The sequence below is a fragment of the Equus przewalskii genome, chromosome 14 (genome assembly GCF_037783145.1).
Source record: "Equus przewalskii isolate Varuska chromosome 14, EquPr2, whole genome shotgun sequence".
In the NCBI taxonomy this organism is placed as follows: Eukaryota; Metazoa; Chordata; class Mammalia; order Perissodactyla; family Equidae; genus Equus; species Equus przewalskii.
The window spans coordinates 58390112-58414518 of NC_091844.1; the positions used below are offsets into that span (position 1 = coordinate 58390112).

Here is a 24407-nt window from a genome sequence, read left to right on the forward strand (position 1 = left end):
TAAATAATTAGTCCTCCAGTTTGTCAATATTTATCAAAATTGCATTGACCCAAGAATCCCACTTCAAGGAATTTATCCTTAAATATACTTGAATGCAAACAAAATAATTTTGTTTATTGCAGCATTGTTTGTAATAGAAGATTAGGAAAAAAAACAGTTGTCCCTCACAAGAGGACTGATAAAATTAATTATTGTAGATGCTGGCCTGGTGGTGTAGTGGTTAAGTTTGCACGCTCCACTTCGGCAGCCCAGGGTTCACAGGTTTGGATCCCGGGCAAGGACTTACACACTATTCATCAAGCCATGCTGTGGTGGTGTGCCACATATAAAAAAGTGGAGGGAGACTGGCACAGATGTTAGCTCAGGGACAGTCTTCCTCACACACACACAAATTAGTTATTGTACATCCATGTAATAAAATTCTATGTAACTACAAAAATGTGAGCATACTCTGCATGTATGGATTTGGAAAAACTTTAACATAAATTATCAAGTGTAGAAAAGAGATGCAAAACAGAGTTTGTTGAAATTTATTAATAAAACAGGAATGTAAGAGTATACATCTTTAGACCTAGTAAATGAGTTTAGCAGTGTTGCAAGATACAAGATAAGTATACAAAAATCAATTGTATTTCTATATACTACCAATGAACAATCTGACAATGATAGTAAGAAAACAACCATCTACAATAGGATCAAAAAAGAATAAAATACTTACAAATACATTTAACAAGAGAAGTGCAAAACTTATGCTGTGAAAACTACAAAACATTATTGAAAGAAATTAAAGAAGACCTATGTAAATAGAAAGACAGTACATGTCTGTGAATCAGAAGCGTTAATATTGTTAAGATGGCAATACTCACCACATCAATCTGTAGATTCCATGTAATCCCTATCACAATTTAAGCTGCCCTTGAATCTCCTGGCATTTGCAGTTCCAAGAACTTAAACCCATTAAGAGATAATGCTAGTGCCTCTGAGGCAGATAGGATTGCCTCTGAGGAAAATATAACAAATCAAAAGAGGAAAGGATTTCCCGAAGGGTAGAAAAAGTTTTCCTGACCTGAGGGAAGACTGAGAGGATTAAGAGCAAAGTCCTGAGCGGGTCTCAGAGGAATAGTGTGAGGAATCAGAATTTGCCACCCCAAAATGTGTCTCTCTGGCTTGATTATCTTTAAGAACAAAAAACTCAGAAAGAAACTTTGACCTTCTCTCTAACTACCTAAAAGAGTTTAAGTTAAAAGGCTTCTCCCAGGAAGGAGCTATCACCATAACATCTAGGTATGTTAGACTGGAAAGAATCTTGCGAGGCCCATTTTTATCAAAGTTCTCTCTTGGGTCAAGCTGTCTATAGATGACCCAGCAAACATTTGTTTATCAAACAGTTACCTTTTCATCTCCCTGTAAATCACTTTCTCCCTTTTGAAGTCCCAAACCACTACCCCCAACATCCTCCTTCGTCCTCAGCTGAAGATAGTATTTAAGGTAGTGGTTTCTGCCATTTTGGTGAGTTACTCAGTTTTCCTGGGTGTCTCCCACGTATACATGTTATTAAACTTTGTTGGATTTTCAAAAAAAAAAAAAAATTAAGCTGCCCCTTTTTTTGTAGAAACTGACAAACTGATCATGATATTGATATAGAAGTGTAAGGGACTAAGAATAGCCAAAACCAACTTGAAAAGAGGAACAAAGTTGAAGGACTCACACTCCCTTATTTCAAGACTTACTATCAATCACAGTAATCAAGACTGTGTAGTATTGGCAAAAGGGTAGACATATAGATCAATGGAATAGGACTCAGAGTCCAGAAATAAACCCTGACATTTATAGTCAATAAATTTTTAATAATGATGTTAAGACAATTCAACGCAAAAAGAATAGTCTTTTCTGTAAATAATGTTGGGGCAACTAGATATCCATCTGCAAAAGAATGAAATTGGACTCCTTCTTTAAACCATACACAAAAATTAACTCAAAATGGATCATAGACCTAAATATAAGAACCGAAGCTAAAAAACTCTTAGGAGAAAATATAGGGATAAATCTCCATGACCTTAGGTTAGGCAAAGACTTCTTAGATATGACACTAAAAGTACAAGCAGCAACAACAAAAATAGATAAATTAGACCTAATCAAATTAAAAACTTTTGTTCTTCAAAGAAACATTAAGAAAGTAAAAAGACATCCCAGAGAATGGGAGAAAATATTTGTAAATCATGTATCTGATAAGGAACTTGTATCCGGAATATAGAGAGAACACTTAAAAATCAATAATAAAAAGACAACCCAATAAAGAACAAGCAGAGGATCTGAACTGACATTCCTCCAAAGAAGATATACAAATGGCCTATAAGCACGTGAAAAGATACTCAACAGCATTAGGAATCAGGGAAATGCAAATCAGAACCCACAATGACATACTACTTCATAGCCACTAGGATGGCTGTAATAAAAAAGACAATACAAGTGTTGGTGAGGATATGGAAAAACTGTAACCCTCATACATTGCTGGTTGAAATGTAAAATGATGCAACCACTTCAGAAAACAGTCTGGCTATTTGTCAAAAGATTAAACATAGGGTCACTATATGATCCAGTAATTCCACTCCTGGATACATACCCAGGAGAAATGAAAATATATGTCTACACAAAAACTTGCACATGAATGTTTATTGTAGTGTTATTCAGTATAGACCAAAAGTGGAAATAACCCAAATGTTCATCAACTGATGAATGGATAAACAGAATGTAGTATATCCATACAATGGAATACTATTTGACAATGAAAAGAAATGAAATACTGATACATGCTGTAGCATGAAAGAACCTTGAAAACATTATACTAAGTGAAAGAAGCCAGTCACAAAAGACCACGTATTGTATGATTCCATTTATACGAAGTATCTGGAATAGGCAAATCTATGGAGGCTGAAAATAGATTAGTGGTTGCCTGGAGGAGTGGGGGTAGAGGTTGGGGAGAAATGAAGAATGACTACTCATGGATATGAAGTTTCTTTTTGGGATGATGAAAATATTCCAAAATTGGTTGTGGTGATGGTTGTATAATTCTGTGACTATACTTAAAAATAATGGAACACTTTAAATGGGTGAATTGTACAGTATGTGAATTATATCACAATAAAGCTGTTTTTAAAAACAACATGTATTTGAACAAGTTACTAATTAACAACAAAGGGAAAAATAACTTTACACTGCATAAATTTAGCGGACTCCTCCTTAACTAAGAAATCAAAGTTAGCATCACTAATGATGGGGTAAACTGTCATTATGTCCCCTCTGATGTGACACATTCAGGACACATCACTTATGTGCCCAAAAATGCAAAACCTGAGTCTTATCATGGTAGAACTTCAGACAAACCCAAACTGAGGGACATTATAAAACAAAATGGCCTGTCATCTTAAGAAATGTCAATACCATGAAAAACAAAGAAAGAATGAGAGATTGTTCTCGATTAAAGGAGACTAAGGAGACAAGAAAACTAAAGCAATATATGATCCTAGACCAGGAAAAACAACCTCTGTAAAGAACATTGTTGGGACAATTGGTGAAATTTGAATATGGTCTGTAGATAAGATGATAGTATTATATCAATGTTAGCTTTCTGAATTTAATAATTTTACTGTGGTTATGTAAATGAAAGTCCGTGTTCTTAGGAAATGAACACTGACTCACTGAAATCTTTGGGGTAAACAGGGATAATGTGTGCAAGTTGCTCTCAAGTAATTATGAAGAAAAATTATATGCATATATGCATATTTGTATGTATATATGTGTTTATGGAGAGACAAGGATAGAGCAGAGAGAGACAGAGAAAATGATATAGAAAATGTGGCAAAATGTTAAAAATTGGTGAATCTGCATGAAAGGTATATGAGAATCTTTGTACTGTTTTGACACTTTTCTGTTAAAAATTATATTTGTGTTTGCTTGTGTTTGTATCAAGAAACTCTGAAGGAATATATAAAAAAGTAATAAAAATTGTTACCTGTTAGGAAATAGGGTAGAAGTACTATAGCTGGTGTGCAGGGTGAAAAAAGACACTTCTTTTGTTTTTAAGATTTTTTATTTTTTTCCTTTTTCTCCCCAAAGCCCCCCGGTACATAGATATATATTCTTGGTTGTGGGTCCTTCTAGTTGTGGCATGTGGGATGCTGCCTCAGCGTGGTTTGATGAGCAGTACCATGTCCGCGCCCCGGATTCGAACCAATGAAACACTGGGCCGCCTGCAGCGGAGCGCGAGAACTTAACCACTCGGCCACGGGGCCAGCCCCAAAAGACACTTCTTGAATCATGTGAATATATTACTTATTTGAAATTTTAAACGCCAAATTATTTTTAAATTAACCTTTGAGTGTCTTTGAATTACACATCATGGTTCCTTATATTCAGGTATTGAACTCCTTATACAGCGGGTTCTTGACTGATGAGGTTTTCTCTGGACACAAATTATACAAGTTGTTATTATGGATATTAAGTAATTTGCTTGAGGCAGCAAAGATCAATGAAGGACTTGAGTTGGGTGACCTGAGTTCAAACCAAAATGTTGCTCTCATTTTCACTCATCAGTTGTCTGTCTCACCCTTAGTGTCCGAGATTGAGAAGCTTTGGAAATGTCAGCCTTTGGTTGTTGGGGAGAGGAGGAGAAAAGGGAAACTGGTGCTTCACGTGGTTTGTCTTTAGACTGTTGTCTCCTTGTGTTTACTTCTAGCTTCTTCCAGCTCTGATCTATAATTAAGAGCAGGTAGATTTTCTCTCTGACATGCCTTTCTGAGACAGTCACAGTCCTGTTCAGAATTGTCTATGAATCTGCTTTGCTCTCTATATATTGGCCCATCATAGCCATCACTCCTCCTTTTCTGTGTAGTGTGTGTTTGTAACATATTATGCATACAAAGAAGAGCATATGTGTTGAAATTTTAAAATAATAAGACAAACAGCTGTATACCTACTACTCAGGTTAGAAATAGAACATTACCAGCATCTCAATAGATCCTTGCATAAAACCTCCTCAACTGCAAATGCTGTTCTACACTATTTGTTCCTACAATTAACATATCTTAAAGATCTCTCCATATCCATACACCCTTCATAACCACTATTATGAATTTGGTATTAATTTAATATTTTGGTATAATTTTTTTTTTGAAATTGGCACTTGAGCTAACATCTGTTGCCAATCTTTTTTTTTCCTTTTTCTTCTCCTCCCTAAAGTCCCCCAGCACATTTCAGTTGTGGGTCCTTCTAGTTGTGGCATGTGGGACACCACCTCAGCATGGCCTGATGAGCGGTGCCATGTCCGCACCCAGGATCTGAACCAGCAAAACCCTGGGCCGCAGAAGCGGAGCACACAAACTTAAGCACTTGGCCACAGGGCTGGCCTCCCCCAATATTTTGTTGTAATTTTACCACTTATGTACATATCCATAAAAATATTTGCTTTCTTTTGTTTTTTAAGATTTTTTTTTTCTTCTGAGGAAGATTCACCCTAAGCTAACATCCATTGCCAATCTTCCTCTTTTTGCTTGAGGAAGATTCGGCCTGGGCTAACATCTGTACCAATCTTCCTCTATTTTGTATGTGGGTCCCTGCCACAGCATGGCTGCAGACGAACGGTGTAGGTCCACACCTGGGAACTGAACCTGGGCTGCTGAAGCAGAACATGCCGAACTTAACCATTAGGCCACAGGGCTGGCCCCAAAATATTAGTTTTCTAGTGTTGCATAACATATTACCCCAAAACTTAGTGGCTTAAAACAACACATATTTATTATCTCACATTTTCTGAGAGTCAGGGATTTAGAAATGGATTATCTGAGTGATTCTGGCTCAGAAACTCTGAAAAGGTTGCAATCAAGATCTTAACCAGATTACAGTCATCTGAAGGCTTGACTGGGATGGGGGATCTATTTCCAAGACGATTCACTCACATGGCTAAAGTCAGGAGGCCTCAGTTCCTCTGTGTGGGCTTCTCCATAGGGTAGCTTGAGTGTCCTCACAACATGGCAGTGGCTTCTCTCAGAATAAGAGGTCCAAGAGACAGAGAGACTAAAGTCACAATGCCTTTTAAGACTCAGTCTCAGAAACCACACACATAATTTCTGCAAAATCCTATTTTGCAGATTGACTATTGAACAGGATTGTCTATTCAATGTGGGAGTGGTGTCTATACCAGGGCAGGAATACTAGGAGGGCAAGACTCATTGGACCATCTTGGAGGTTGTTCATCACAATAAATAACACACAATTCAGTTCTACTTGTTTTTATCAGTTTATATAATGAATCATATAGCAGGTAGTTTTCTGCATCTTGCTCAGTGTTATTTTTTAAAGATTCATCTATGTTTATGTGTGTCTTTGTTTGGGCTGTTATAACAAAATAGCATAGACTGGGTGGCTTATAAAGAACAGAAATTTATTTCTCACAGTTCTAGAGACTGGAAAGCCCAAGATCAAGGTGCCAGCAGATTCCATGTCTGATGAGAGCCTGCTGCCTAGTTCATAGATGATTGTCTTCTCTCTGTGTCTTCATGTGGTGGAAGGGGTGAAGGATCTCTCTGGGGTCTCTTTTATATTGGCACTATTCCCATTCATGAGGGCTCCACCCTCGTTGTCTAATAACCTCCCCCAAAGCCACTTCCAAATACCATTACACTGGCGATTAGGAGGTAACATATGAATTTTGGGTGAAACATAAATGTTAAGTCTATAGAAATGTGTAAACTGTAGTTCATTCATTTTTGCTGCTCTACAGTATTCCACAATTTGTTTACCCATTCTAACCGTTTATGTGATTACAAACAATGCAGTGAGGAACTTTCTCTGGTACATATATGCTATGGGAATACATCTATGCTAGTTTATATAGGACAAGCTCATGTTTACCTTTTAAGAAAAGACAAATAGTGGGGCTGGCCTGTGCCGAGTGGTTAGGTTCATGCGCTCCACTTCAGTGGCCCAGGGTTTCACCAGTCTGGATCCTGGGTGTGAACATGGCACTGCTCATCAAGCCATGCTGAGGCGGCATCCCACATAGCACAACCAGAAGGACCTACAGCTAGAATATACAACTAGGTACTGGGGGGCTTTGGGGAGAAGAAGGAGAAAATAAAAAGGAAAAAATAAGGTTGGCAACAGATTTTAGCTCAGGTGCCAATCTTAAGAAAAAAATGGTTATCTAAAGTGGTTGTACTCATTTATTTTCCCATAGCAGAGGATGAGAATTTCAGTTGTTTTAAATCATTGCCAAAGCTTAGTATTGTTCGAACTTCTAAATTTTTGCCAATTCAATGGGCATGAAGTAGTATTTCATTGTGTTTTTAACTTCATTTCCCTGATTACTAATGAGGTGAACATCTAACCATTATTATTTCCTCTAAAGTAAACTACCTGTTCTGGATATGAATTCTTTTTTGGTTATGCGAGTTGCAACTACTTCCTTCTCTTAATGGTTTGTTCTTTCACTTTTTTTGTGATATATTTTGATTTACAGAAGTTCTTTATTTTAATGAAGTCAAGTTTATCAAACTTTTCCATTATGGTTCGTGTGTTTTGTGTTTTATTTAAGAAATCTTTTCCTACTTTGAGCTCACAAAGATATTTTTCATTTTCTTCTCATAATTTCATAATTTTGTTCTTTACATTTAAGTCTTTCATCCATGTAGGATTGTTTTGTACAGGGTCTAATTTCATTTTTTCTATATATATTTATCAATTGGCCATATTTCATTTATTGAACAGTATATCCTTTCCCCATTTATCTATAATGACTGCTGTGTCACAAATCAAGAAAGAGAGAAAGAGAGAGAGAGGGAGAGGGAACAGATATTTTCCCAAAGAAGATATACACACGGCCAACAGGCACATGAAAAGATTTTTAACATCACTAATTATTAGGGAAATGCAAATCAAAACCACAATGAGATATCACCTCATGCTGGTCAGAATGACTATTATTAAAAGACAAGGAACACCAAGTGTTGGAGAGGATGTGGAGAAAAGGGAACCCTCATGCACTACTGGTGGGAATATAAATGGGTGCAGCCATGATGGAAAACAGTATGGAGACTCCTCAAAAAATTAAGAATAGAAATACCATACGATCCAGCTATTCCACTTCTGGGTATTTATCCAAAGAACACAAAAACACTAATTCAAAAAGATATATGTACCCCTATGTTCACTGCAGCATTATTCACAATAGTCAAGACTAGGAAACAACCTAAAAGCCCATCAACGAATGAATGGATAAAGATGGGATATATATGTATATATACTCAGCCATAAAAAAGATGAAATCTTGCCATTCATGACAACATGGATGGACCTTGAGGGCATTAAGCTAAGCAAAATAAGTCAGATGGAGAGAATCAAATACCATATGATTTCACTCATGTGGAAGATAAAACAAAAACAACAAACAAACATGTAGACACAGAAAATAGATTGGTAGTTACCAGAGGAGGAGGAAGGGGGGAAGACGAAAGGAAGGGGTAAAAGGGCACGTGTATGGTGACAGACGGCAATCAGACTTTGGGTGGTGAACACGATGTAGTCTACATAGAAGTCGAAATATAATGATGTACATCTGATATTTACATAATGTTATAAACCAGTGTTACCTCAAAAATTAACTAAATAAAAAATATTTTTTTTAAAAAAAGGAGAGGGAGGGAATCCAAGTATTAACCCAAGGTGCTAAGGGGTAGGTATCCAATGGTTTTATCAGCCACTATTTTCTCTTGTGTGCTTTTTGGGGACATACCATTTGGAGAAGTGGAACTGAAAGTAGGGATTGGGAAGACAGACAGGGTGAGGAGAAGGGAAGATATGCTGCTGGAAGAGAGAGGACCTTAACTTTGCTAATGGCTGAAACTGCTGTTCCTTATGCCGGTTGGGCTCTGGAAGTTTAAGGGAAGAAATCCTGAATGGGGCCTGAGAAAGACTTCAGAGAGAAGGAGGCATTTGAGCCGGGGGTGACAGCGTGGATAAGAGTTCCATGGTGAGCGTGGATATGGGAGGTGAGGCGAAGCTGTGGCGGGTGGGATTGGAGAAGAATGGTTATCGGCATTCCAGGGAGACGGAAAAGCATATGTAGGAAACAAAGACAGAAATGATGGGTTTATAGGAGGCATTAGCAGTTCATTTTGAGTGAGAGATATAGCTGGAAAGGTAAGTAGTGGCCAGATTGTGTAAGGGCATGAACACCAAGCAAAGAACTTTGGACTTCATCCTGGGATGACAGACGAGGCTCCTGAACAGCTGACTAACTAGATCTGAAGTTCGGTTAAGGAGGATGATCCGGGCTGCAGCGAGGGAAGGAAAGCTGTGACTGCTGCGGGCTGCGGAGCGGGCAAGAGAGTGGAGTGCCTCACTCCCGCCTGCAGGGGGCGCGCCAATCGACGCCCTCCCCGCCCCCTTCCCCGCTGTCCGGGTTCGGACGCGACGCGCTCGGAGCTCGGCTAGCCCGCCTGTACATGCCCATCTCGGGCCTCGGCTAGTCCGCCTGGACGCGTCCCCGTGCGTCACATCCGCTCTGGCTTACGGCTCGTTAGAGCTGAGGAGGGGCGCGAACAGAACTTCTACGCCTGCGCCACGGGGCAGTAGTCGGCAGTCAATGCTGCGAGGCCCCGGGCGCTTTCACGTTTTTAGTAGCGTGTTTCTGAGTCTGCCACGGTTGTGTTCTCTCGCTGCACTCCCATAGGGGTTTTTATTTGTCCCAAGAGATATAGGCAAACGGTGCAGAGGAGCTCGATTGCACCCTGACCTTAGCGGCTCCGAGGTCAGCACCACGCCCCTTAGGTCTCTGAGCTGGGAAGCGCCGAGTCTCTTCGCTGCAATTTCCCTCCAGCTGCCTGCTCTCAGTCTGCGGCCAAAACGTAGATACTAGTGAAAACCTGTCCCGGCTGCTAAGCATGCCCAGCCCAGCCTGTAATCCGTGTTTCTGGGGCTTGTTTACTTCTGCAGTCACATCAGAGACTCGGAGTTGAAGGGGACCTTGGAGGTCATCAAGTCCAAACTCTTAACCCTTCCGGACATCCCGAGTGAGTGAATGTAGGGTTTTTACTTGCACACCTCTGAAGGTCACCGATTTCCTGGGACAACTCTGATTAGGTATTCCTGAAAGTTTCTTCCATTCAACTTTCATTCCTTCAAAAATATTTATCAAGCGCCTACTGTGTGCCAAGTACTGTAGGTCCTAGGGATACAATGATGAACTAGAGCGAACACATAGGATTGTTGATCTGGACATTCAAGTGGGGGGCGACCAAGAACTAAAGAAATAGGCTGTGATTTGTGCTAGCAAGGAAATAAGCCAAGGCTCATGATAGAAACGAATAGGCGGGAGCTACTTAGTGCGATCAGAGAAGGCCTCTTGGAGGTGATGACGTTTATAACCAGCCATGTGAACAGCTAGGAGCAGAGTGAGTTCCAGGCTGAGGGAAGATCAAAGCCCCTGAGGCAGGAAAGAGGTTGGTGTTTTCTAGGAATAGACAAAAGGCCTGTGTGACTGCAGGGTGGTAAGCCAGGGTTGAGAATGGTGAGAAAAGGTTGAGAATGTAAACAGGAGTCAGATACAGGCTGTGGGCCATGTTAAGTAGTTTGAAAGGTACACTAAGAACAATGGGAAGCCAAGGAATAATTTGGGGCAGAAGCTTGACTTAGTTCAATAGTTTAGAACCACACAAACCATATCATATATGGGTTTTCTATGTCACAGTCCTTTAGATATTTGAAGATGGCTGACATGTTTACCTGGACCCCTTCTCCTATCCCCATCTCCTCTGGAAGCTGTGGCTCTTCTTACCAAGAGGCTTTATGGATGATTTTCAAAATGTCATTCTGAACACTTTGAAAGCGTGGAGAATTTTAAAATGTAAATCGTATGTGTACATTTTTACAGGAAAGGACCTAAGACTTATGAGATTCTCAAAGGGGTTTTGCAGAGATTAAGAACCACTGCTTAAACATTTCTCATCTATGTGATCCTGGTTATTATTCTCTGGAATAGCAGAGTACAATGTCACCTTCAATCCAGGCTAGTTCTCTAACCTGTCTTCTCATGTGTGAAATGAAAACAGGCTTCCTATGAGGATTAAATGAGATTATGTTTAAAAAAGTGCTTAATGGTAAACCATAAGGGGCCAGCCACGCATTGCCACTGTCATAAACAAACACCTCCACCCCTGGGATGTAGGAACAATTTATAGATATTGCTCCTTTAGCATTCCACACACATTCACCGAATGCTTATTCTGTGTAGAGCCCCTGGTGGGAAATATATGCCTTCCAGGAGTTTATCTGGTTGAAAGAGCCAGGAAAGATACAAAACATGATAAACTAAATGATGCGAGAGGGGCATGAGTAAAGTGTTCTGGGATCTGGGAGCTGCAGAAGCGGTCTCAATTCCCACTGGAGGTAGGTGGTTATTGGAGTTCGTACTTAAGTGGGTTTGAAAGCTGAACATATTGACTCCAACACACACACACACACACAATCAATACTACACGTACACATTTTATTCGTCGTTGTGTGCAAAGACCGATTGGAAACATTGTAATCACTTCCATCATCCAACAAATATTGAGCAGTAGGTTTCGTGAGAAAGGCACCTATCTTTTGTCCAGTCTGTTTACTATACATTGCACGCTCTGGGCAGTCCTTATCTTCGTGTTCGGGAACAAAGTACACAAATACACACCCCTTTCCGAAACGAAAGGTCTAGGGACTCCAAGAGAGGGGTGGGATCCCTCGCGGCCCAACCACACAATGGGGGCCGCTTTACCGTAGCTCTCACCCCGCCCCCTCATCCCCCACCTCGCAGGCCCCACTCAGCCCCGGGCTCGACTTCTCGGGGCCCGTTCGCTCCTCCCCTGCAGCCCTGAGGGGCGCAGCCACAGCCCGGCGGGACGCCCTCCCTCCCTCGCGCTTCCCTCCTCCTTCGCTGGGGAGCCGGAAAACCCGGAGCGAACCGGCCCTGCCCGGCGGCGCATGCTCAGTAGCGAGCAGGTTCAGTTCGCTAGTAGGAAGCTCCAGCGCTACACCGGCGGCGGCGGCGGCGGCGGCCGCGGCGGCACCTCGGGCCAGCCAGATTCCCCAGCAACGACCTCGGGCCCTTCCCCTCCCCCGCCAGACCCCGGCCCTAGCTCCTCCCGGCCCAGGGTCGCTCGCGCCTCGGGGTCCCCGCTGCGCGGAGCGTGCGCCGCGGCCGCAGCGTCTCTCCACACGCCCTCCCCCAGCCGCCGGCTCCGCCGCGGGGCCAGGCCCGGCTCGGGAGCGCAACCCCGGCGGGCGGCGGCCGCGGCGGAGGGCAGTCCGGGGCGGCGCCGGCGAGCCGGGGAGGGTTGGGGGGGCCCGGCCCCGGGGCGGTGGTGCGGGATGCCGCCGCCGCCGCCTCCGGGCTGCGTTCGCTCTCCGCGGCTGGTGCCCGTGTCGGGTGGGTGGCCGGGCGCTGGCCTCGCCCCGCAGCCCCCTTTCCAGGGCTAGCCCGGTCGCGCGGCGCCCCGAGGGGGCCGGGCCGTCCGGCGGGGCCGCGGCCCTGTTCCGCGCTGCGAGCTCGCCCTCTCGCGGCTCCCTGGCCCGGCCGCCGCCGCCCCTCTCCCCGCCCAGAGGCGCCCCGGGGGCACCATGCAGGCGCAGCAGCTGCCGTACGAGTTTTTCAGCGAGGAGAACGCGCCCAAGTGGCGGGGGCTGCTGGTGCCGGCGCTGAAAAAGGTGAGGAGCGCGCGGGAGCCCGCTGGCCGGCTGCAGCCCTTGCGAGGGCGCCGGGCCGCGCCGGGCCCGGCTGGGAGGCGGGGCGCGCGCAGGGCCGTCTTTCTTCTCGGTCTCACCGCCTCCCCGAAAGGACGGCGCCCCCTGCGAGGCTCCCCCGCGCTCGCTGTCACCCGGTGTGGGGGAAGGCCGCAGGCGGCCAGGGAGAGTGTGTCCGAATAATCAGCCCTTGAGAGGTTAGTGTTCTCCCCTGATTCAGAGACAGGAGTTGGCGGAGCCTCAGTTTTCAGTGGAGGTCAAAGCAGGCCACTTTTCCGCCTTCTCGATCTCCCCCCGAAGCCGCTGTCAGCCTCTGGTTTAGGTGTCCAGTCTGCTCCTTTTAGTGGGCTCGAGAAGGCTCTGGCTGTAATGCTTGTTCTAAGTAATTGCAGTGCTCGCCTGCCAGCGGGAACAGGGCCTGCTTTGCTCGCCCTCGGTAATCACTCTTCATTCCTCTGAATTCCCTCACTCCTCCGATTAACCGGGGTGGGTGCACATGCCACTGTTTCCTTCCTTCCTTTCTTTTCTTTCTCCGAAAATCTTGATACTGTTATTCGGTTTGTTGATTAAAATTTTTAACCTATCTCTGTTTCTTCAAGTTTGCCGCATTGTTATCTAAAGTTATATACCTTATGATGTGTACTTCGAAATGTTTAAGTATAATTAGGAAATGTTGCTACATTTCAAAAGCTTCTAAAGCAACATTGTGACAATTCAGAAACTGGTGGTTTGAATGAACATAAAAACAACCGGAGTATTTTTTTGTTTCCCTCTTACCTTTTCTATATATGTATAGGATTGCTTTAGTCTTTAAATAGTGTTTCCACATGCAAATTTCTCGTTCCTCAAACAATGTTTCATGTTATCTGGTTAAAATATATTTACTTCTACTGAGAGTTGAGATTATGGTGTACCTTTTGTTCTGAACATTTATGCTTTTGAAAACTGTCTTAAAAGGTGTCTGATATTTCTCAAAAGCCAGCAACTTTTACTTTCCCTTTTGCCCTGTTCTCCCCCTCTCCCTCTTGGTATCTTACAGTGGAAACTATTTGGTTTGTTAGCAGAAATTGGTCATATATTTCACATATAAGTTACTGACTTTTTCCCTCAAGTGTCTGAGTAGTCACAAACATCTCTGTGATGTTGTTTTCTAAGAAAACCAGAGAGATGCCATATACCTTGTATACTTTATTCTTTAGTAATCCCATCAGGCTCTCACACTATTTACTTTGCTTTACCTGCAAGCTTGACATCTTTGATATCTTAGCTTGTAATAGAAGGGGAGTAGGAGGTCTCAGTGATGCTAGAAGCAGGTATCCTGACTGAGGTGGAGAGGAGATAGAAAAATTTTTGAAAACATACAAAAGAACTCATAAAACACCACCAGTTTGGGGGTATTTTGCTTAGAAGCAGGCAACTTCTATCCCAGAGTAACCATGAAAATACCCATCAGTTGAGGGTCCTATGAAGTAGTGGAAAGACTAGATGTAACTCTGCCACACTGGTGGCCCTTGCTGAAATCTATCCACAGAAGCATTTTGTTTGGCTAGCACAGTTTGTTTTGTTTTTAATGTAATTAGTTGCCAGTAGTTTAAAAGTGGGAAATATTAAATAAAATCTGAATTTTCAGCTTTTCTTGAAGAATAGGAAGATCTCTCCACATTGGGCCTGCATTCAAGCAAGGCAGTAAACTGCTGGAGCTGAGTAAATGACTGTCCTCTTTAGACATGGCACGTATCTCCAATTTACCACAGTCCCCACCAGTCCTCTTTCTTATTTACGTAACCTAGCTTTGACTTTAAGTAGAGATACCCTTGTTTGCCAGTAAAAGTGATGGGAGGAGGTGGAAGTGTACACAGTCCAGCTAAGTACAAATTCTTATTTAAAATATCCACTAATGATAATTCTAAGCCACCTAAGACAAGATTGAAAATATATTTCATATCTGCTCTTGGTAGCTCAAAACGTGCATTTTCACCTGCCTGCCAGACATTTCATGTGGATATCTCCATATCTCAACTCTTCCTTTGGACTTACTGCACTATTAGCAGTTGTGCCCAACTTGTGTTATCTTACCTGAGGCTCTTTGGACACACTCTTCTCTTCACCCGGACTGCCCTTTGCCTGGTCTGACACTACTTACTCTTTTAGACTCATTCGACCTCAGATCTTTTCTCAAATCCTCAGGGCTGAGTTGGAGAGTCTTTTTTCATTTTCTTTTAGCTCGCTAGCCTAGCACTTAACAATGATTTTTAAGTTCCTACTTACTTGTCCTCTCCCCTCCCCAACCAGATTGGATGGTCCTAGAGAACAGGGATGATATTTTACCCTCCGTTGATACAGTGCCTGACACCTAGTAGGCACTTAAGTTTGAACGAATGGGTGAGGGAGTACCCAAACTAAAACCATCACCTCCGTCCCCTCCATGCAGCATTTAAACATTTTTCCTCTTAATTAATGGCTTTATTATTTTATTTGACTGGTTCAAAACTTTGGTGTCATCTTGGACTTCTCTCTTTTGCATTACTACCTACACCCAGGCGCAACCTATAGATTTATTCCCCTTTGACATGTTCTCATCTATTCCCTCCTACTCCAAATACTCTAAGTCTCCTTTCCCAGACTGCTGTGATAACCTCTTAACTGACTTTGCTGTCCCTCACCTCTCCTTTGTCTGTTTTTCGAATTTCAGAGGTTATGGTACACTTCTGAACATGTCACACTCTTGTTCAGCACTCTTGGTGTCTTTTGAGGGCATAGGGTGAAGTGCACAATCTTTGGCATGGAATTGATGGTAATCAATGACCTGGCTTCATCCTGCTTTTCTGACTGGACTGCCTACCATAATCTTTCATATTCTTCATGCTTCAGCCAGACTGAACTACTAGTTGTCCTGAATATGCCCAGAGTATCTCACTGCATCTATCAGTTTAAGTCCTGTCTTATGTATTGCACAAATATATCATGCCTACAGCAGACCAAGTATTGCCCTTGGCAGTAAGGATAAAAAGGTAAGTGACATCATCCAGAAATGACTAAGTTAGAACATGATGGGAAGTGGCAGAGGATGATTTTGGAGAGGAAAGTGGATTATAGAGAATGTTTTGTGTTTTAAACTAAGGAGTTTGAATTTTATCTTGAGGGCATAGAAGTCATTGAGGAATTTTAAGTAGAGTAATGTCGGATTTGAATTTTAGAAAATTCGCTTGGGCCATATAATAGAAAATGGATTGGAGAAGAATGAGACTTTGGGTAAGGAGAAAAGTTAGAAGGCTAGTCCAGCTAAGAGATGATATGCGTTTGAATTAAGGGTGCATCAGATAGGACGGAATTGTGGGAATGGATTTTATTTGAGAGATGTTTAAAAGGCAAAATTGACAGGACCTAGTAACTCTCTGAATAATTGGGGGAAGTAGTAAGAGAGTAGGAAGAGTCTTAAGTTTCTGGTTTTAGGATAGAGAATACAGGGAGAAGAAGCTGTTAGGGTGAACAGAGTGGCATAATAAGATGAGTTTTGGACATGTTAATTTAGAAGTCCTTTTGGGTTATCCAGGTAGACTTGTCAAACTGGCAAATTGGTTGTTAGTATCTGGCAAAGCAGATTTGTGCCTTCTAGGTGTGTAAGTAAAGCCGTTAGAATAGATGAAGCCTATATCCATACAAAGACTTATACATAAATGTTGGTAGCGGCTCTGTTCAGCAAAAAATTGGAAACTATCCAAATGTCCATCAACAGGCGAATGAATAAACAAATTGTGATAAAACCGTACAATGGAGTAGTGCTCAGCAATAAAAAGGAATGAACTCTTGATATGCATAACTCTTGATAGGCTGAATCTCAAAATAATTAAGCTGAGTGAAAGAAACCAGACCAAAAAAAAGAGTATATTCTGTATAATTCTATTTACATAAAATTCTGGAAAATGCAAACTGATCTATAGTGACAAAAAGCAGGTCAATAGTTGTTTTAGTGGGGAGGTTTTTATGTTCATTTGTCTTGATTGTGCTGATAGTTTCAGGGGTGTATATATTTGTTAAAATTTAACGGATTGTGCAGCTCAGATATGTGCAATTTATTTTGTTAGTTGTACCTCAATGAAGGTGTTAAAAAAGGTGGATGAGGCCACCCACTGAAAGTGATTAGAGGTAAAACTGAAATAGGGCTGGCATCAGAACTGGGGGAAGATAATGGACAATGTCATGTGTAGGGGAGAGCAGAGGGAAAGGACTGAGTAAAGGAGATTAAGAAGGAAGGAGTCAGGTAGAAAGAATGAGACCTTAGTGTCTGAGAAGCTGGGAAACAAAGGAGTTTTGAGAAAAGAGTCATTAACCATATCAGGCTACAGAAAAGTCAAATAAGGTGTCTGAAAGTGTTAGATTTGACAGCTAAGGGGTCACTTATGTCCAAGCAGTTTCAGTGTGAGTAGAAGATTGAAAGGCATCGGAAAAAATATTGAGGACAGATGACTTTTTTTTAAGAATATTTTTTCTAGAAGCTTGGAAAGGTGAGGGGTAAAGAGGATCCCTTTTGCTGTGGCAAGGGGATTCAAGTTTGGGGAGGCACTTTTGTTTTTTATTTAAAGGTGATAGAAACTCGTGTGTGTTAGGAGCCTTTGGGGACGTAAGTGGTAGAGAATGCTGGTGAGGGTGCTGAAGAAGGAAGAGAGAGGAGCTCAGGAACACAAGCAATGGGATTTGCCTTGAACTGTTTGCCGGGTACTATTTTAAGTGCCTCATGTGTTCTCTAATTCTCACAGGATACTATGTATTATTGCCTCCATTTTAGAATAGAGAAAACTGAGGTTTGGAAAGGGCAATTTGGTTACAGAATCTGCATTTTTAAACACTGTGTTATGCTACCTCTGGCAGGGGTGATGACATCCTTTTTTCTAAACAGGAGGGAAAGAGATAAAGACGGGTTGTAGGTTGGGGGAGCAGGGAGTTCATGCTAGGTAGCCTCTATTTTCATGATGAAATGAAAGGCAAGATCCTTTTACAAAGAATGAGGAAAGAGCAATAAGTAAGGAGTTAAGAGGAGTGATAAAGTTTTGGAATTGCTGCTGTGAAGTGTGGAGAAGGAGCCAACCAGTGAATTAGAAAGGAATTACTGAGCAGTGCTAAGTGTGAGGACCATAAATTTGGAGTAGCATTCATTGGTCTGGTGGTTGTCAAATTTTCCTCCAGCAGCACTCATCAATTCAGGTAAATGGGTCGAGAAGATAGTTGGTTGCAGGTGATTTTGGTAGAAACTAGGAGGCTAGGGATATTTCAGGTGATAGAGAGGAAGTAAAGCTATAAGAGAGGTAATGGAGGTATCAATGAAAGCTCCATGGATTAGAAATCTTGATGAATTGGAAGAGGGGGGTAATGGGAGCAAATAGCAGATTATGATTAGAGATGATGATAATTATGTTTTGGAGTTTTAAGATTCCACAGATGAAGGAGAAGAGACAATTAGGAGCTCTGAAGTTGGTGTATTGAATGATGAAGTCCACAAGGATTATGGTATGTGTTGTAGTGGAGAGGAAGACTGCAGTGGCAGGGAGGTCCAGAAATAACAGTGGTAAGGATGCTTTAACCAAATAATAATACAAGTGGCAGCTGCTCCCTGCTCACCATAATGCATTTTTTTATTACAGCTGTAGATGGAATAGGAAAAAACTTTGCACTTCATTTTAGAATTTTTTTTTCTTGTGATCAAGTTTTTTACCCAACATTCTTTTATGAAAAATTTCGAATAAACATAGAAGTTGAAAGAATTGTACAGTAAACACCAATATACTCATCACCTAGATTATATAATTAACATTTTACTGTCTTTATCACATGCCTATCTATCCCTCCATCCATCTACCAATCCATCTTATGTTTTGATGCATTTCAGAGTAAGTTGCAGACATCTGTACACTTTACCGCTAAACATTTCAGCATGCATATCATTAACTAGAGTTCAGTATTTGTTTATGGTTCTTTTTCCTTTTGTAGGTAAAATTTATGTACAGTAGAATACACCAGTGTTAATTGTACCATTTAATGAGTTTGGACAAATGAATAATACCCAAACATCTACAAAGATACCAAACACTATTGTCACTCCTGAAATTTCCCTCCTGCGCCTTCTTAGTCAGTCCCTGCCCTCATTTCCCAGAAGCAACCTGTGTTCTGATCTTTTGTCATCCTACCATAGATTAATCTTATCTATTTTAGAACATCATATAAATAGAATCATACACTACATATTTTTGGTAAGGCTTTTGAGGTTGTGTTTATCAAGAATTCAGTCCTTTTTTCTATCATATGAATATGTCAGAGTTTGTTTATGAAGTGGATGGATACCTGGGATGTTTCCAGTTTGGGGCTATTGGGAATAAAGCTGCCATGAATGTTCTTACACAGATCTTTTTGTAGACATATGTTTTCATTTCTCTTGGGTGAATGCCAGGAGAAATGGCTAATAGAGTCAGTATCTGTTTAGTTTTATAAGAAACTGCTAGACCTTTTACCAAAGTGGTTGTACCATTTTACATTCCCATCAACAATGTATGAGAGTTCCAGGTGCTCCACATCCTTGCAATATTTCGTTTATTAGTCTTTAATTTTAGTCATTATGATGGTATCTCAGTGTGGTTTTAATTTGCATTATCCTGATGTCTAATGATATTGAGCACTTTTTCATGTTCTTATTGGCAATTTGTATATCTTCTTTTGGGCAGTCTGCCTAAATATGTTCTTCTAGCCTGTGGCTTCTCTATTCATTTTCCTAGTGTTTTTTTTTCCCTGTAAGATTTTATTTAATTATTTATTTGTCCTTCTCTCCAAAGCCCCCCAGTACGTTGTTGTATATTCCAGTTGTGGGTCCTAGTTGTGGCATGTGGGACGCCACCTCACCATGGCCGGATGAGTGGTGCTGTGTCTGCGGCTAGGGTCTGAACTGGCGAAACTCTGGGCTGCTGAAACAGAGCATCTGAGCTTAATTACCGGGCTGTGGGGCCTGCCCCCGCAGTGGTGTTTTTTTGATGAGCGGAAGTTTTTAATACTGATGGAGTCAAATTTATCAGGTTTTTTTTCTTTTAAGGTTATATTGCGCTCTGTGTCCAAGAACCCCTTGCTTGCCACCAAGTCATGAAGATATTCTCCTAATGCTGTTTTCTAAAAGATTAATGATTTTAGCTTTTACATAATTTATGGTTCATTCCAAATTAATTGTTGTGTATGACATAAGGTAGGAATTGAGATTCTTTTTTTATGCTGATATCTAGTTATTTCAGAAATATTTGTTGACTTTTCTTTCCCTGTTGGATTGTGTTGATGTTTTTGTGCAAATTAAATGAATATATATAGTATATATTATATAAATATACATATTTAAATATGTAATACACATTATAAATATATTTATATATATATTTCTAGGCCCGCCATTCTATTCCATTGATCTATTTGTTTATCTTTACACAAGTACTGTGCTATTAATTACTGTAGATTTAGAGTAAGTTTTGAAGTTAAGTAGTGTAAGTTCTCTAATTTTGTTCTTCTTTTAAAATATTGTTTTAGTGTTTCTAGATTTTACATTTCAATATAAATTTTGGCTCAGCCGTCAATTTCTACCCCAAAATTCTTGTGAGATTTTGATTGTGATTGTATTGAATCTATGGATCACTAGGGTGAATTGATGTCTTAATAATATTAAATCTTTGGATCCATGAACACAGTATATCTCTCCATTTATTTAGACTTTTTAATGTCTCTCAGCAACATTTTGTAGTTTGCAGTGTAGAAATCTTATGTCTTTGTTTAAGTTTAATCTTTAATATTTTGTTTTATGATACTATTGTAAATTGTTTTAAAATTTTATTTTTCAGTTGTTTGCTCCACGTATTATAAGCATGCAACTGATTTTTCTATATTGATCTTGTATCCTTTGATCTTGCTAGTAGTTGTTTTGTAGCATAGAATTTTCTACATAATTATGTCATCTGCAAATAGAGACAATCTGATATTTATTTCTTTTTCTTGCTTTATTTTATTGGCTAGGGCCTCCATTACAATGTTGAATCAAAATAGTGAGAGTCGTCATCCTTATCTTGTTCCCTTTCTTAAGGGAAATGCATATCTTAATTCACCGTTAAGTGTGATGTTAGCTGTTAGTTTTTATTGATGCCTTTTATCAGATTGAGGATTCCCCCCTCCATTTTTAGTTTTTCTGAGTGTTATTGGGTTTTTTAAAATCATAAATGGGTATTGAATTTGTAAAAAGATTTTTCTGTCTGTTAAAATGATCATAAGGTTTTTCTCCTTTCTTTTGTCAGTATGATAAGTTCCATTGATTGATTTTTGAATGTTAAAACCTTACATTTTCTGGGTAAACCATAGCAGTTAGTATTTTGTTGAGTTCCTGCTATGGGCCAGTATTCTAAGCACTATGGGCTTGGGACTTTACATTACTTATCTCTGTTCCACCCATTGACTTTTCAAGGTGGTAATTTTTATAGCTGAGTTTTACAGCTGAGGAAATGGATCCTCAGCGAAGCAAGTTGCTAGAATCAGGATTTGAACCTAAGCTTGTCTACCTTCAAAGACAACTCTTTCCACTGTACTGGGTTGCATCCTTTGAGTAGGCAGTATAATACAAGTACAATGGTGTTCTAATTGTCCTACACCTTAGATTTTAGGAAGAAGTGCCTTAGGAAGGAGAGAAAGGCTCAATGAAAGGGTTTTGAAACCCCTTGCTTTAAGCTGAGAAGCTCAGCCCTTTTATGTATTGGGGCTCTGCATAGGATTACATTTTAAAAAATGGTTCTGCTGCATTAAAAAAGTAAGAATTTTAAAGGCAGTAGTTAGTGGAAATATAGCATAGACCATAAAGGAAAAGGCTGAGAAGTAATGGTCTTGGAGTGGCAATAGGAAGCTAGGAGACTATCCTTTTTTTTTTTTTTAAAGATTTTATTTTTTCCTTTTTCTCCCCAAAGCCCCCCGGTACATAGTTGTGTATTCTTCTTTGTGGGTCCTTCTAGTTGTGGCATGTGGGACGCTGCCTCAGCGTGGTTTGATGAGCAGTGCCATGTCCGCGCCCAGGATTCGAACCAACGAAACACTGGGCCGCCTGCAGTGGAGCACGCGAACTTAACCACTCGGCCACGGGGCCAGCCCCAGGAGACTATCCTTGTGTGTTTATATTTGGGAGTGATAGAAGTGACAATTTATTTCATTTTATTTATTCATTTATTTTTTTATTGAGTTCATAATAGTTTACATCATTGTGAAATTTCAGTTGTACTTTATGTCTTGTCTGTAGAAGCAACATTTTAAATGGAAGTGGGAGTTAACCAGGTGAGGATAAGGAGGAAGTGTGTTCCAAGGATTTGTGATTGCTTGGAGTCCAAGAGGAGCTCAGCATCTTAGGATTTCTGAGTAACTGGAGTCTGGAGTGTGGGGCCAGATCTTGTGAGCCAAATTATTGCCTGTTATCTTGTGAGCAGTAGAGAACCACTGAAGGATTTTAAGTAGGGTATTGACAATTAGATAGGAATTTTGAAGGATCACTGTCTGCTCTGTGGAGCATGGATTAAATGGCAGCAGAACTGTAGGCAACAAAGGCCAGTTAGGAGACATTTACAGCAATTCATGGAAGGGATGAGGTAGTCTTGACTAGGGTAGTAGCTGTGGGGATAGACAAAAGTGGACAGATTTCAGAGAAATTTAGAGGTAGTTTGGTCATTGAAAGGATAGTGAGAAAGAAAAGTCAAATTCTCAGGTTTCTGGTTTAGGGGGTCTAAGTGATGATGGTGATGAAAGAGGAATCCTGGGAGAGGAGCTCGTTTGGAGGGGAACTAGGAAACCATCAATACACTGGGAATGAGAGGGTATGAGAGGATTGTGATAGGAGGGATTTACACTTTGCAGGTAGCCAAGTATGGCAGGCATGGCAGGCTTCTTTGTTGGACTGTCCTCAGTAACTACAGGCAGGTACAACCTGAAGGCCCTGAGAAGTGTCTTTCAAAGTACACTTCAATTGCCATCTCCTCTAAAAGTCTTTCTACTACAACTGCATCTCCTAAGTAGAATGAATCTCTTAATTTCCTTAGTACTTTATACCTCAGTTTTAGCACTTAATGATGTTCTGCCCTTTAATGTTTGTTTGTATCTGTGGCTTTGCTCCTCCTCTATATGTATTGGGAATTACTCTAGGGCAAAAATAGAGTCCTCCTCACCTTTGTGTTCCCTATAATGCTTAGCATATTTCTCAAGTATAGCAGGTGCTCAGTACATGTTTGTTGAATTGCATGTAGTTCTGAGTCTCTTTCCTCAAGAATGTACTACTAATGAGTTAGCTAGGTCTTAGTTGGGATCTTCACCAGTCAAAAGTCATTGGGATTGTCATGTTCAGTGTATTCTATTTTAGCAAATAGGGAAGCATATGCTATATTTTAGAAATAATTTGTTTAGGGGCCGGCCTGTAGCCGAGTGGTTAATTTCGTGCACTCTGCTTCAGCGGCCCAGGGTTTCGCCAGTTCGGATCCTGCATGTGGACATGGCACCGCTCATAAGGCCATGCTGAGGCGGCAACTAGAAGGACCCACAACTAAGATATACAGCTATGTACTTGGGGGATTTGGGGAGAAAAAGCAGAAAAAAAAAGAAGATTGGCAACAGTTGTTAGCTCAGGTGCCAATCTTTAAAAAAAAAATTTGTTTAAAATGGCTAGATTTTTAAAAAACGTGTATTGCTTCAGGGAGAAGCAGATGCCAATATGAGATTAAGCATGCAAGACATTTTTCAGGAGAAGTGCTTGTGAGAGAAAATGAGGAAGGAGGCAGGGAGAGTGTCAGACTGTGATGCAAGTCTGACTCCAAGTGAAGGAAAGAGGTAAGGAAGGAAGGAACTTTGGGTGAAAGCATCTTACAATGCAGTGTAGTTCTAAGGAAAGTTCACCGAGTCCTTGAGTGAAAGTTGCCCATCACAAGAATTTCTCACATCCCAGGAATAGGCCTGTCTTAGTATGCCTGTCCTGCTCAGTCACTGACAGGGAGCAGCCAGTGAGAAGCGTGGCCTCTTCACAAACACGGTGATGGATTTCAGAGCGCAGCAGCTGAGGCCCTCAGTTAATGTTCGCTGTAGTTAGAGGTCTGAGAGGCTCGTTCTCATAGCCTGCCAGGGTCACCTCTGTGGCTGTAAGTTGCCTAATTCGGGCTAATTGAATTACAGTCTTCCCCCACTTAAAAGTGGGTAATGTGTTCCCCCTAAATCCCTTAAAAAAAGATATATTAGGGTGAGTTCTAAAAGTCAAAACTTAATTATCATTTATATTAATAGTACAAAGTTTGCTTTAGTAGTTATTAAAGTTTGCATTTCATATTCATTTGTTTCATAGTTAGACCTTTTTGTACAAAACCACAAGTAAAACAGTAAAGACAAAAGAAAACAATGCAAATGAAACCCATATTATTACTATATAAACTAGTGACCCAGGAACACTTCAGGCAATTCAACAGTACCCTGGGTAGTCCAGCTATCCCGCCATGAAGATGACTGCTTGTTGGCTTTCCTTTCTAGGCTGGGCTACCTCAGAGGCAGACAAACACAAATCAGTAAAAGAAATTCCTCATAAAGTCAAATTCTGGTAACCTCTCTTT

The 24407-nt window shown here is 41.0% G+C and overlaps 1 protein-coding gene across 2 annotated transcripts in view; it reads left to right on the forward strand.

Annotated features, from left to right (window-relative positions):
- The first annotated feature begins 12048 nt into the window (after positions 1-12048).
- SOS1 (SOS Ras/Rac guanine nucleotide exchange factor 1) overlaps positions 12049-24407 on the forward strand; it is a 151233-nt gene continuing 138874 nt past the window's right edge. For both annotated transcript variants that reach the window (XM_070572867.1, XM_070572868.1), the window contains exon 1: positions 12049-12738. In XM_070572867.1, the coding sequence (XP_070428968.1) occupies positions 12652-12738 (87 nt within the window). In that variant the 5' untranslated portion in view covers positions 12049-12651. The remainder of the gene's footprint in view (positions 12739-24407) is intronic.